The sequence below is a fragment of the Abrus precatorius genome, unplaced genomic scaffold (genome assembly GCF_003935025.1).
Source record: "Abrus precatorius isolate BTA unplaced genomic scaffold, Abrus_2018 Scaffold8, whole genome shotgun sequence".
Lineage (NCBI taxonomy): Eukaryota > Viridiplantae > Streptophyta > Magnoliopsida > Fabales > Fabaceae > Abrus > Abrus precatorius.
This window is the reverse complement of record NW_020874428.1, coordinates 20,027,043-20,041,749: the sequence shown is the minus strand read 5'-3', so window position 1 is coordinate 20,041,749 and position 14,707 is coordinate 20,027,043. Positions and strand designations below refer to the sequence as shown.

The following is a 14,707-nucleotide window of genomic DNA, read 5'->3' as shown; positions in this document are numbered from 1 at the left end:
TTATTTTTAAGGGTAATTTTTTTTTCAAATATTTAACATAATTGTACTTATTAATACTTGAACTCAAGATCATAATTTAAGTTAATCCATGTATTTGGTGGTAGAAGTTGATGATATTTGCTATGTAAGTTTTGGATATAATTAGCAATTTAATCTTCTAATTTTATTTTAGTTAAATTTTAAAATGTTTTTTATTTAACTTTGATATGATCCTATTTATTAATTGTGGTAATTAAAAATCAATATAACAAAAAACTAAAATAAAACTTTAAAAAAAGAGATAAAAATAAAAAAAACTAAACTAAAATTAAATTAAATTATTAAATTTGTCTAAGTCATGCGTGAACAATAATATTTACAATACATTACCTTATATGAATATTCTGTTCTTGTGTATTGCCCTGAGAAGCTCTTTTGTCTAAGACTCGGTAGAGGAAAGATCCAAATCATGGTGTTGGTTAAATATTCCTGCTCTTGAAACATCACAATCGCTCCACCGTTACCAGATAAATACTGTATCACACAATGCTATCTCAGAAAAATACTGTAACATTATTATTATCACATAAATTCTTTGGCGAATTTTTTTTTTTACATTTCCATAATGAGCCTTTGAAATGTGATCGATGCTTGTGTAAGATTAAATTGGATTTATACATAAATAAAACATGCATCAATTTTAGCCTGAGCTTACATCCACAGCTAAAGGACAAAGGCTGAGATGCTCTGTTTTGAGTCATTGATTTTGACTTTGGGTTTTTTTACGTAATGAACAATTGGCATTGACAACATGCTCTTTGTCCATTTGAAAGCTAAAAACCATTGAGCCACAATACAACAGAAACTAAGCTACATAATTGTACGAAATTAATTAATAGAAATTTAACTATTTATTTTTACTGCCGTACTGGAATTTGTCTTTAAAAAAAATTTAAGTGAAAAAAATATAGTTGTGCCCACTCCTAATTTAAATTAAAACATTTCGTTAATCCTAATTTACTTTTAATCAAAAGTTAATGCATTTTTTTTCACATTTCATGTTAAATCATGTTTCAACTTAAAAACTATTTAGATTGGATCCACAGTTAAATAAATTTGATGACTTTCAAACACGCTAAATATCAAAGTTCTATTCAAATTGTAGACGTTCTTCCTAGTGAATTTACACGCTTGTTAATTGAACTTGTTGTTTCCTCTCTGTTGCATTTCTTCCATATTGGGAGTTTTATTTAGTGAGATTATACATGAAGATGAAATAAGAGCTTCCTGGTTTTTGTTCATTATTTTATTGTAAAATGATTCCCTATAAAAGCCTATGATGTATTGTGCTTGTGCAACATGTCGATCAATCAAAGTTAATGAAACAGAACAAAGTGAAAAAGAAATGATTTTCTTCCTCTATATGAGTCTGCTATCAATAGCTAATAACATTACTAAGAAAAAAAAACTTCATAAGCTTAATTTAACCATCTAAAACTTCTCATATCGAGTATACATTCAATTCAATTCAACTTGAGTTGAACTTGAATCTTCCTTCTACTATCCAACACAATGGAAGGTGCAATTAATTTTACACATGCTTTGCTAGCCTACAAGCTAATAAGCCAAAGGTTAACTATGTCCCTACCACAAACAAATTATACTGGTTTAACATCTAATTGGCCCTTCCAATTTCCATATCAATATGGTGGTTGTCCAATTCAACTTCAATACTGTCAGTATCAGCAACCCCAGCCCATCCACATTCAAACGTGGCATCCAAGAAGTAGAGCATGAAAACAAGGGCAAGTGAAGAAAAGAACATTGGAATGGGTCCAAAGAGCCACATGAAGAGAGGGAAAGAAAAGTAGAAGGCACGCAATCCAAGGGACCAGAAATAGCTGCCACGGTTCACAGTGGTGGCAACATACTCAGATGTTAGCATCTGATGCCTAAGATTTGGGGTCACTTTCTTGAAGGGTACGTTGATGAGGATACTTGCATGGCTATAGTACCTTATGGACTGCACATTCAACAAAAACGCCAACAAGAAACACACCAATATAGAAAAAAACTTTATGGACAAACCAAACTCACTCCTATCCCCAAAAACCTCAGATACCACAGTTTTCCTCTCATTGCCACTGCTCATCAACACAGCAATGAGAGAACTCAGCATTATAGCCGTGGAAGCCAAGAGGGTCGATGCCATTATGTTGTTCCTCAAGGATTGCACTGCCAAAACACCATTCTTGGACGCATCCTTAACAATCACAACACATCATCAAAAACCAATGTTAATATTAATAATAATACACAAGCACACATATAAAACATATGTTAAAAACTTAAAATGGATCAATACCCAGGAATAAAAACCCAAACTTTTTAGCACCCACATAAATATATGTACCTCCATCATGGCTTGAACCCAGAAACGGCGATTCATTGCATTGACACCAATGACAGTTTTGGTGGGGTGTTTGATTATTCTGTGGAGGAGCCAGAAATGGTATGCTATGGTCACAAGGAGACCACTTGGGACTAATATGAGATCAAGGACTTTCTTTTCCATTTAATGGCAATGTGTTAAACAAAAGGGAAAACCCACAAGGGAAAGAGAAATATGCATAAAATGGGTTATGATTTGAGATTGAATTTGATCTACTTTCTCTCTTCCCTTGTGTGGCCAATTTTTATCTGATTATTATGTGGAAAGATGAAATGTGAGGGAAGATTGAAGGTATAGAGAGAGGGCAAGTGCAACACGGGTGTTGCCGTGTGTGTATGGGAAAAGAGTAAAATTGGTATGGATCAATCTCATTGCACAAAACGTGGGGGGGTTTATATGCATACACCAAACAAACACATGGCATTGGACTGTGGTGGGTTATATTTTAAATCAATAAATTCAGGTGTATAAATATTAATGCTACCTTTAATTATATCTTTTTATAGATTTTTTGTTTTCCACTTTTTGTGCTAATGGGAAACCTTTGTTTATGATGCTGCTGTCTGCTACATGGGAATGGTGGTTTCCGAGAAGAAAGAGATGGGATCCACGTGTGCAAAAGAATTTGGATGCAATTCAAAGGGCCACGCCCACCCCACTGTCCTCTCTTCAACATTCACATTAATTTCAACCCTCCTCTTCATCACTGTATGCTAATTAACAAGGATAGTTAACTGTGTTCACCCAAAAAACAAAAAGGATAGTTACCTCATTTAATTTTTAAAATTCCATAGTCTATTCTATTTTGCTAACTATTATTTTAAAATTATACTTCATAATATTTATTGATATACTCACAGAAGACATTGTTTTAAATGAGAATACTCCTCCATTTTTAAGCCACACAGTTGATATCCTAAAAGGGTCATGAAAAATAAAATCAGCATTCAGTATAGGGTATTTTTTAAATTTATTTTTAAAAAATAATAATAAATATAACAAAGTTATTTAGACGATATATACTTGTAGACATTTCTCTTTGATAACTAAATTGTAAGTGATCAATGACTAATTAATGACTGCTTTGTTAGCAAGTCAGAACAGTTCCATTGGAGTCAGCTTGAAGTTGCTTTTGGAATTTGGATTCTGACTTTTGTATTTCTTGTTCTAACCTAACCGCAAGATGGGATTTAGATTGATCCAAATCGATAAATAATTATGTATGTTCACATTAATACCATTAATGTTAATGATTTTTTAATTGAATAGTGGAGGGTATTTCTTTTTTTTCTTGAAGTTCGTAGTAGGTTTTATCAGTAGGAAAAGATAACGGGATAAGGGAATGAAAATCAGAAAAATTAAATTAAATTTTATGTCTCGCTACTAATTAAGTTGACTTGAGGAACAAAAATAGTGAAGTATTTTAGTGTCAAAACTTCTTTTTTTTCACTTTAATGCTGAAATATAATTGTACTATATAACAAAATTATCATTTACAATAAAAGTATTATTGTTTTTTAACAGTTTTGCTATTTGAACTGCTAAAAATTATTAACTTTCAATAGAATAAGATAAATATTATTTATAATCCGACAACACAAGAAAAAAGGACAGCAAACCTGAGGAAAGTATGCACGAGATACCCGAGAATGACATCTAAATAATGGTCCTTTCAAAACCCTTTTAGCAATAAGAAGAGGAGTTTATTTTTCAAACATGAACACAGTATAAGAATTTTAACCTATTATTTATTGATATATTTATTATATTATTAAGTAAATTTAATAATATATTATTGTTCTGTAATTATCTCATTATTAAACATAATAAAACATGAAAGCTAGATAGAAAAAACACACAACAACAACGTAATAGTCCCTTATCTTATCTTATCTTATATATTTAATACATATAAAAATAATAAAATTATATTCAACATTTTATTTTTTTTATTTTTTAATAGATCTATATACATTAAAATTATAATTTACAAGTAAATTTCTCTCTTAATATGTTAATATTTTCTCAAACACAAACACAATATTAGAATCATTAAATTATAGTTTACACTAAGTGAACCTATATTAATTTTGGGACCATGTTTTTACATTTATTGTTTATCTATTGAATAAAATGCCAAATTTTATTCCTCAAAATTTTCACCAATATTTCTTTTAGCATGATAAAGCAAGTCATTTTTAGATAAATAAGATATAAAGGATAAAATTTATCTTATTAAACATGAAGATTACGATGTCTTGCCTTAAATACGTTTGAATTCATAATTTTTATCCTATTTAGATGTTTCATTTATTATTATTGGCCAATTTTTCTTTATTTTAGTTTTGCTCCTATAGTTAAAGTATCAATCATATTGCATTTTCACTCGAATAAGTAACCCCTATGGTCTGCGCTTATTAGTATATTAATACTTATTTTTCTTGAATGATTACTTCTTATAATTTTCATTTATTGAATATTGGTCCCCAATGAATTAAATTCAAATAACTAAAATTATAAAAACTAAAATGAAAGTAAATAAATATATGAAAGAAAACTGTGGTGAATAAAATTATAGAGGATAAATTTTATTCAAAGTTAATTTTATTCTCTCTACATTCTTTAACACAATGAAGTTGCTCACTTATTATTAAAACTAGAATTTAAATTTGTGCAAACTAGCAGGTTAATTAGTAAATAGAATTAATTTTGTTTTATTTACGTAGGAAGTATATTCTAATTTTTATACAATGAATTTCATTTGCAAAAAGGAGTGATCATTCATACAATTGATAGACATAACTAACTTGCTTTTACAACCAATAATGATATGAATAATAAGGATATTGAAAAGATAAAATATAATAGAGTTAAACTATAAATAATGTGTACCCATCCATCAATTAAATTAAATTAGACGAGAAAAAAGTCATAAACTTATTGCGAAATGTTTACGTTATATATAGCCCATTTTTTAAGTTAAGTATATTAGAAATAAATTATATTTTTGGAATCTTTCTCGACAAAGTACTTATTTAACAGAGTCTTTTATTAATTGAACAATGCTAAGAAATAAAAAATATTATTAATGCATTTAAATGTAAATGTTAATAAAATTTTTGCACTCTTAATTTCTTTAAGTTGTATAATAAAGGTACTTGTTAATTAAGAAGATCCTTGTTAATTAATAACTTGAGCTAAGGACAAATCTTTAAATAACTTGTTTGATATATATTTAATAATTTTAAAAAATAACTTTCAAAATAAATTATATGTTTGAATAATACTTCAAAGGTTAAATCAGAAGAAGTAATATATTAATGTTAGTCAAATATAAAACTATGACATAATGTAAAATCCAAACTCGTCAATGTTAGTCCAAGTTTAGTAGTTTAAAAATACTTCTATTTCGATTATAAAATAAAATTACTTCTGACATATAATTATAAAGAAAATATGAGTCTTACATTTATAAATAATTATACTCATGTTAAAAAAACTTCTCTTAATTTTATTATTGAAAAATAGTAATAATATATTAAATTAATTCCTATGACTATAAAAATTTAAAATAAATAAATAAATCTAATCTCTCTGACATTCAAAATTATTAATTAATTTAGTATTTAAAATTAATATTACCAAACAAATGAGTTTTTAACATAATAAAATTAATCTAGTTTCTAATGTGATAATAATAATAAAGTATTCAACAAAAAAATAATAATAAGGTAAGATATGGGGTAGTGCTTTTTATAATTAAGATGGTTTAATATTTTTTTTTACAGGTGAATAATTCTGACCATTAATTTTATATTAATAAATAATAAAGTTAATGATGTAATTGAAAAAAATATTAATATCCTCAGACAATGAAAAAATCATAACAGTTAATGTAACTAGGGTACAAAATAAATTCTCAAATTTAGAGATACCACAAGCACTAATAATAAGCCAATTTGATCATTAGGATTAAGTATCAAATTGATTAATCGTGTAATAAATTCAAAGATCAAAATAATTTGTTGTTCTTAAAATCAAAGATGAATTAACTGATAGGAAATAAAACGATGATATTTGAATAATAAATTTTTGTTTTAGAATTTGAGAGACCAGTTAGATAGTTAATAACAAACGGAAACGGTTGTCGTTTAACGTCATCTTGGAGAGCGAAAACGTGAACAAAGTTGGTAGCCAAAGAGAGACTCTAATTGAAGCCATCGACGCAAACTAAAAAAAGTTTCCCTTTTATACGTTTGAAAGCACTCAATCTGCGTGAAGCAAGGAAAACAGCAAAAAGGCAATGCATGATTCATGCATTTATGCAACACCTGCAAAATACTTGCAACAAAACCTCAAATGCATTTTGATTATAAAACATTTTTTCTGAAGTACACTTAATAAAAATTTATATATAATAAAATTTAAATTTTTATTAAAAATAATAAATATTATAAATTTAATACATTAATAATATTAAATATTATATTTTATTAATAAAAATTTATTATTTTAATGTATGTCATTACACAGACATTAAAAAAAATAAAAATAAAAGACTGTAGATACATAAATTTATTATTCATCTATCCAGCAATAATATTAATATCACTCATATTTTATTTGTTGATGATATATTTTTTCTATAAAACTATAAACATTTATGTCCAAAATGTTATCATAATAATGTACAAATTTTGTTATGTTTCTGGCTTTAAAATCAATTTTGATAAGAAATGTATTAAAAAGGGACTCCTCCCCAAAAGTAAGACATTTTCTATTGTCTCACTTTCATCATTTGATTTGTTACAAGTCTAAGAACTTGTCTTAACTTTTTATTGACTAAAAATGGATTGAATAGAATAATTTTCCTTTACTCAAGAAAATCCAAAAAGAGTGACAGCTGAGAAAGATTATTTAATAGAATTAGTAAACTTTACTTTATAATATTTATTTTAACTTATATTCCTATTTATCCCATGTAAATTTAGTAGCTACCTTGGTCATGACATCAATAAAGTAGTTAGATATTTTATTTGATCTTATAATAATTTAGACTACGACATTCATTTGGTTGGGTAAGATAAAATTATCTCTAATGAAAAATAAGGTGACTTAAATAGTCATGATATGTAAATGGTTAATACATCTCTTATGTGTAAATTAGTATATGATATTTTGCATGATGAACTTGAATTATAAGTTAAAATTATGAAAGCTAAATATATAAAAAACAATCCACTATAGAGTATTCAACCAAATTCAAAAGAGTCTACCATTTGGAAAAGCATTTTGGAGGTTTGTAATATTTTCATATATGATTTTAAGTTCCAATTGAATTCTAATTATTATTATTTTTGGTATGGTAATCTTATTGGGGTGAACTTGACCTAATTGTTAACTTTGTTTATTTAGTTCACATCTCAAATATAAACTTTTAAATTAGTGAGTTATTTGTTCATGACACTTAGAATTGGAACATATCGTCACATGTATTTCATGAAAGAAACTTATTCTGTAAAGACAACTTATATTTGGTTCAACAATTTGAGATTCAACCTAATATCAAATCTTGATTGGGTTTGCAAGTTGTCAGTACTAGAGAAATTTAAATTTTTTATTTGACTTTATTGATCATAAATCGTTATTCACTAATGTTTTGCATCATCATCATGAGTTTACTTCTTCAACCTCTTATCCTAGGTTTTCCCAATAGCTTGAAGACATTAACCATTGTCTCAAAGATTAACCTTACTTTAAAAAAAAAAAAAGTTTCACTTAAGGGTGTTATTTGCTCATTGTAATTTTTATGACTCTACTATTACTGAAATTGTTATTTTAGCTCAACAAAGATATTGTATTTTTTTATTTATTCGCTAGTGGCTTTAATGTTGGAGGAATAATATGTTCTTTAATGAAGAGAAATAAAGTATGTATCATGTCTTGGATTTCACTAATCAATCCAAGACTAATTGTTCTTTGTTAATTTTAAATAAATTAGCCTTTAAACACACCTTTTTTTTTCAGGAGATACCATGAGATCTGCCATCTTTTAATTGCCATAAAATTAATGTAAATGGTAGTTAAAAAATAAACCATATGAATTGTGGTGGTTTGAAACTATAGTAGTGAATGACTAACAAAGTTTACTTCTTTTGATAATAATGAGTTTGCTCTCTTTGTTAAATTGAAAGTAATCTCCTAGGTCTTCATTTGGCCACATTGAAAAGTTATCGTAAGATAATTTTATAATTTAATTACATAGAAGCAATGAATCTTATTATGAAAAAAAAATTCAAAATTAATTTCTCTTCAAAAATTTCATATGTATATTCATATGTCATGTTTATGAGGTTAATTTAGTATTTAATAAACTAGTTTCTAAACTTGTAATTCTAGATAGTTTACCTATTTTGTAATTTATCCTTTTCTTCTTCGTTTTATCTTTTTTTTTTTTTTAAAGTTATCTCAACATAATTAATTTATTAATAATTTTTTATAAATGTTTGACACTTTCATTTTTTAAAATTTTTTATAAATATTTATATATAAATTTTTTATCACTTTTAAATTAATTTTTTAGAATATAAATTATAATGTAAATCTCTTTATATTATCTTATTTCATTTAATAAAAAGTTTAAAAAATGAAAATAAGAAATTATCATCCTAATATTTTTAAAATAATAAATTATTTATAACAAATTTAAATATAAAATGTGATGATTGTTTAAAAATATATATAATTACCAAAAAATTTATTAAATCTCAAGTAATTATGCTTTACATTTGGTGGTTAGTTTAATAGCTAGTTTATCAAATACTTTTAATTTAATTAGCTAGCTTATTAACTTCGAGGTTCCAACTTTCAATTTGTAACTACTTTTAGGATATATCCAACAAAACTAGGAAATAAACTAGTTAAAAGCTTTAAAAAATAGTAAAAAACTTAAAAGATAATAAATTAACTTATTAAATTAAAAAAATTATTGAAATTACCCGTTGAAGTAATTGATAAATATAAAATGTAAATTACAATGTCCAAAAGAGGACTTGCATTCTTTAACTACTACTTATTTAGATAACATGGAGTATCATCATATACTTTAGATAATAAAGTCACTATTAACAATTAATGTGAGTTGGTATATTATATAATTAATAAATAAATTAGTAAGATAACACATTATAACATGCTTTAAAAGTTATAATATTTATAATTTAATTTTTAATAAATTTTATAGGTTAAATATTTTCAAATATTAAATATTTAAAATAAATTATTTAAATGTATTTTTTTAAAAATTAAATACCTTTTAAAAAAAGTATTATAATATTTACAAATGTAAATTTTATTTTTCATTAACATACAACTCAACCCTATTCTCTCATATTCACTTTCTTGTATCTTTGTTTCTAAGCTAGTTTAAGCATTTTCTTAATAATAACTAGTTTAATAGATTTAATAGTTGTGATTAAAATTTAAGCGATAAAATTTTAGAAAGGATATTCAAGATAAGATATTAAATGAAATCAAGTAATTTCTACTTTGAACAATGTTGTAGAAGCTTTACTCAATTTCTTCTTATTTTTTCCTCTCAAATAACATGCAAAAATATTTCTCATATATAACAATTTAAATAACCATATTTTGTCTATCTGTATTATCATACTTTGAATTGTGATATTTGTAAATAAAATCAATTAAATTTGTAAACACCGTTCATCTCAATTCTCTTGGAAACATACAAGTTGGCTAAATTAAAATAGAGAAAATGACTAAAGAGATGTGGTTAAAAGTTAAAAAATGCAGGAAAATCATTCTCTAAAATTTTGCTCAAGTTATACCATATTTGCTAAAGCTAATTTTATAGGTGATGAACATGTAAATTTTGTCAATACTCACTTAAGCTATTATTTTTAGCTTAAGTCAAATCAATTTTGCTTAAGTCATAATAATTTGACTTAAGCAAAAATATGTTATAGAATCTTCATTTAAGTCAAATTTTATTTATATTATAATAACTTGTGTGGTTTAAGCAAATTGTTGACCGCTTAAGCAATATTCATTTAGTGAACCATTCTTCTCCTATAACTTTCACTTAAGCGAGGAAAATATAGCTTAAACAAAATTTGTAGAAATTACGTGAAGTGGATACAATTAATGTATAGAGAAAACATGAGAAAGATCTAAATTGGTATTGAATAATTTGTCTATACAAAAGCTAATTTTTATGATAAATTAAAATTATAAGAGTGGATGTGAAAATTTTAACTTTAAAAACTATGAACTGAATACATTGAGTTTGTGAAAAATTCTAAAAATTTAAAATAACACTAAATGTTTTATTTATTCAAAAGTTATTTTTATTATTTAAATTGCATGTTGTACTCAAAATCATGGTAATTAGCTATAGGAATTGATTGTAGAGAAAGTATTTTCTTCCCTAAAAAATTTCATCATTAGTAATTGCATTCCAATATTTTCTGAATTTTCTTCCCTAAAATTATCAAATGACAATCATTCAATTCTAGAAATTACTATAACAATGATTAAAATTATCATCATTTAATAGAAAAAAAAAATTATCATCATTTAATAAGTTTATAGAATAAAGTGATATTTTTATAATTTCTAAAATTAAATTAATTTATGCTTGTAATTTAAAACTAATGTGGTGTATTGCTCAGTTTTAAAGATGACAAAAACTAAGTTCAATAACTTTAGTGCTTTAGTTTTTACCTTAATAATCAATACCAATCTTTAATGTCAGTTTTAATTTTAAGTGTATAAATGATCCAGATAAAACTTTAATTTTAATGAAAAAAATCTAAAAAAGAACTAAAGATATTGTATCTAAGCTTTGTGCTTTTGAAGAGTGACCTTTTACTTGTTCCTTAGATGCTGAAAAAGATTGAGAATAAACAAGGCAGAGGTTGGCCAGCATGATTATACCTTGGTCTTGGGGTTAGCATAAATTTGGGCTACGAGGCATTGTGTGTTCCATAAAATGAATAATGTCTGATTGTGAATTAAAACTAAAATCCTTAAAACTTACAAAATGCGAGTACTGACATGGTGAACTTATCCCTGAAATTTATAATTTTCCTTTCTTTCTATCCACAATGTGAAAAACAGCACCACACCAGTGTAGTCTCTTCCCAACACGATACAATTCTCAATATAAAAGAAACATGACTAACTACTTTATTTATCAGCTAGAATCCTGGGAAAAGAAAATTGTTCAATTTATCAGAAGGGGGAAGCACTTCCCAAGTGATGCTGAAGCTCTCTACAGGGAGGTGGTGAGAAAAGAGAAAGTTACATATGACAATTGAATTTTGATAACAATACTTGCTTTAATTTCCTTCAAGCAAAACATCCATTAGAGTCATTACTTATTAATACGTAGATTGCAACTCTTCCTATAAATCTATAAAATTGAGGTGAAAAAAAGGAAGAAACTAGATGCAGACTCAAAACAAAAACAAGTTTACCTCTGATAATCTATCCTATAACTAGAAATAGTTAGTAATTTACAATGAATTTGTCAGAGACCAAAAAAAAAAAAGGTGCAAATTTACACATTTTCACAAGCCTCTTTTCTCATGGTTAGAAGCTGTAACTCTATACCATGCACTAGCTACTATTACAGGTAAACTCAAGAAAAAATGGTAAGTCAGAGCACAAACTAAACGGGAGACTGCATCTTCAGTGAAAAGAGTGTGCACTGAACTAGCATAAATAAGAACCTATGATTAGCGAGATTAAAATTTAACCGAGATTAAAATTGAACACAAACTAATTGCAAGAAACTGAGAAAGCTCAATGAGACACTCGTTAGCGGCAAACTATTTAGTGCTCCAAAACTTTGATCCTGTCAAGATAGTTATTCATGCGATGAGTATCATCAGCAGAGAATCGATCGCCAACCATGAGTTTGTATTGCTCAAATTTTGATTCCTCACACTTCAAGGCAGCATTTTTACAAGCTTTTATACTTCCTGAACCAAAAGGTAACATTTCACATCAGGATTTATATGTTCAACATCAAATCATAAAGGGATTTGGATCTTCTCAGGTTACTTACTAACATGACAACATCATGTTATGAGATACAGACACAAGTAATTATAGTAGGTAACATGACTTTGTCTGGTTAGTAAGTAACATGATGGGATCCAAATTGATCTTTAAGCGAAAGAAAAGAGGGAAATCATGAATATGGCCAATGGCTAGATGCAATCAAATAGATTAAAAAATTCAAAAGATTTTGGAGTTTCATTCAGATGATTGTAAACATACTGTTCTGTAAATCAAACAAACATAGAGCATGATGGAGTCATGCATCAGCATTAAGGATTAATTAAATCCCTCCTAACTGGGAAGTAAGAAAAGCTATGGGTAACCAAACTATAAACAGCTCATGCTATGCCAACCATGCCATTATCAAATTCCTGTGAAACAATTCTCTCCAAAAGGTTCACTCCCGTCTTTATAGGAAGAAGCCTCATACTAAAATGCAGTCCAAGTTATTCTATTCAATTCCCATGCATCCAACCTTAATTATCATCTCTATCCATCATTAGTTACTAACTTGTTAATCCATTATTACTTAGAAATCCAAAAACTCTACTTTTCCTCTGTAGTCTATGAGGTACATCTCTTTTGTTTTTACTATTACAGACTATTGGAGCCATGATGAGTGTGCCCTGCTGAATTGACCTTCACTGGATGGTTTTTGTATCATGTTTTCTGATAATAAATTTCATCATAATCATAAATGATAAACCCATAACAAGATGGGGGCAATATACTAGTTATGACATATGAAGGCCTTCTATCGTAATTGAATGATATACTCGAGTGACATGATAATAAACACAGTTTTCTGAAGAAAGTTGTGTCTTGTATAACAGGATGGGCGATTACGAAGAGTAAAATGAACTCTGGACGAATATTAGTCAATCTGAATAACAATGGGAAATAATAGCATGTTGCAAAATCACAGAATTTCTCTCAACTTTCCATTTTTTCCCCCTGAAGATATACAATCTAAATCACTCCTTTTTTCTTATTCCAATTTTATATAATGGAATTCACCAAAAATAACAATGAAAGAAGAACCAATGAAGCAGTATTTTCTCTTACCAGATAAATCCAGCAGGTTAAACACGATCGGGCAATTTCCAATATTTCTGACCATTGTAATGGCAGACCATACTTTTTGATACTCCTCTCTTGAAGCCCTAATGATACACACATTCGTGATTGGATTCACATACTTAACTGCACACACATAAAAGTGTGAATATTATCGAACAAGCGACGTTACATTAGAATTTACAAAACAAGAAAAATTAGTATCAACTCATTATTGCTTACCCTGGAATGATCCCAGTGAAGAAGCCAAACCACATTCCCCGAAATTCACCAATATGCTATCTCTTATAGCTTTTGAGACATTAAACTGTGTAATTATAACAGAGTCATCCCCTACACGGTCTCTATTAGGGTTCAAAAAAACCTCCATCACCATGTATCTGTTTCTAAATCCCACCATGATCCTTCTTCACCCTCAATCAAATCGAAACTGAATATTCAAATTCTCAGAAAACAAACCAGAAGAAACCCTAGCAGATGAGATCCGATTACGAGAGACGGGTCGGTTCATGGGCTTTAGCCCATGAAGCCCAATATTCTTTCGTGGACCAGGTCTGGCCCATTGGCGTGGTTACAGGTACTGTGTAAGGCGAAAACATCGCTCGTTTTACACGTGTCAGGTTCCAATAGGATAACAAAGTCTTCGCGGTATGCCCTTTTTTATCTCTCCTCTTAATCCGGTTCGTTTTAAAAAATTCGAAAAACTGATTGGTTTATTTAAAACTTGAACACGTGCAAGACCCGCTACTGAACACGTGCAAGACCCGCTACTGGACACGTGCACAAAGCCCAATTAAATGGCATGATAAATAATTTTAAGTAATTTAAAATATGAAAAAAGAACCGTTTAAATTAAATAATATTTTTTTTAAAAATAGTTGATGGGTCGAGAAAGAACGTTGGACTTGGATCCGATAGTTAATCCAAATTTGAAGGCAATGCTGCCACCTACATGACCCGACCCGAATATAACAAGTTTCCATTTGGGTCGCAATTTGCCCGAAATTTAACACGCATTTCCGTTAGTTAATTTTGTCCTGCGTTGGTGTGTGTCCCACAAGTCCACAGTGACCATCAGTGTCTGGTTTCTATAAATACCTGAAGCCATTGCGA

At 27.8% G+C, this 14,707-nt stretch overlaps 2 protein-coding genes across 2 annotated transcripts; both read right to left on the bottom strand.

The window, feature by feature from the left end:
- Positions 1 to 1,654: 1,654 nt before the first annotated feature.
- LOC113874402 lies at positions 1,655 to 2,554 on the bottom strand. Its single transcript, XM_027512624.1, has 2 exons — positions 2,393 to 2,554; positions 1,655 to 2,242 (listed from the first exon to the last, which is right to left on the bottom strand). The coding sequence occupies exons 1-2, from the start codon at positions 2,552 to 2,554 to the stop codon at positions 1,655 to 1,657; spliced, it is 750 nt and encodes a 249-aa protein (XP_027368425.1).
- Positions 2,555 to 11,441: 8,887 nt separating this feature from the next.
- On the bottom strand, positions 11,442 to 14,072 carry LOC113847360 (probable ribonuclease P/MRP protein subunit POP5). The gene is made up of 3 exons (XM_027476416.1): positions 13,817 to 14,072; positions 13,583 to 13,720; positions 11,442 to 12,435 (listed from the first exon to the last, which is right to left on the bottom strand). The coding sequence occupies exons 1-3, from the start codon at positions 13,992 to 13,994 to the stop codon at positions 12,287 to 12,289; spliced, it is 465 nt and encodes a 154-aa protein (XP_027332217.1). The 5' UTR covers positions 13,995 to 14,072; the 3' UTR covers positions 11,442 to 12,286.
- Positions 14,073 to 14,707: the final 635 nt, after the last annotated feature.

Bases quoted from the DNA above. Each gene is read 5' to 3' on its own strand.
- LOC113847360 (XM_027476416.1), bottom strand. From the start codon at position 13,994: ATGGTGGGATTTAGAAACAGATACATGGTGATGGAGGTTTTTTTGAAC. The intron at 13,721-13,816 runs GTAAGCAATAAT...ATGTGTGTGCAG, and splicing joins TTCACTGGGATCATTCCAGG to TTAAGTATGTGAATCCAATC. The intron at 12,436-13,582 runs GTAAGAGAAAAT...CTTTTGGTTCAG, and splicing joins TAACCTGCTGGATTTATCTG to GAAGTATAAAAGCTTGTAAA.
- LOC113874402 (XM_027512624.1), bottom strand. From the start codon at position 2,554: ATGGAAAAGAAAGTCCTTGATCTCATATTAGTCCCAAGTGGTCTCCTT. The intron at 2,243-2,392 runs GTACATATATTT...GTGATTGTTAAG, and splicing joins GGGTTCAAGCCATGATGGAG to GATGCGTCCAAGAATGGTGT.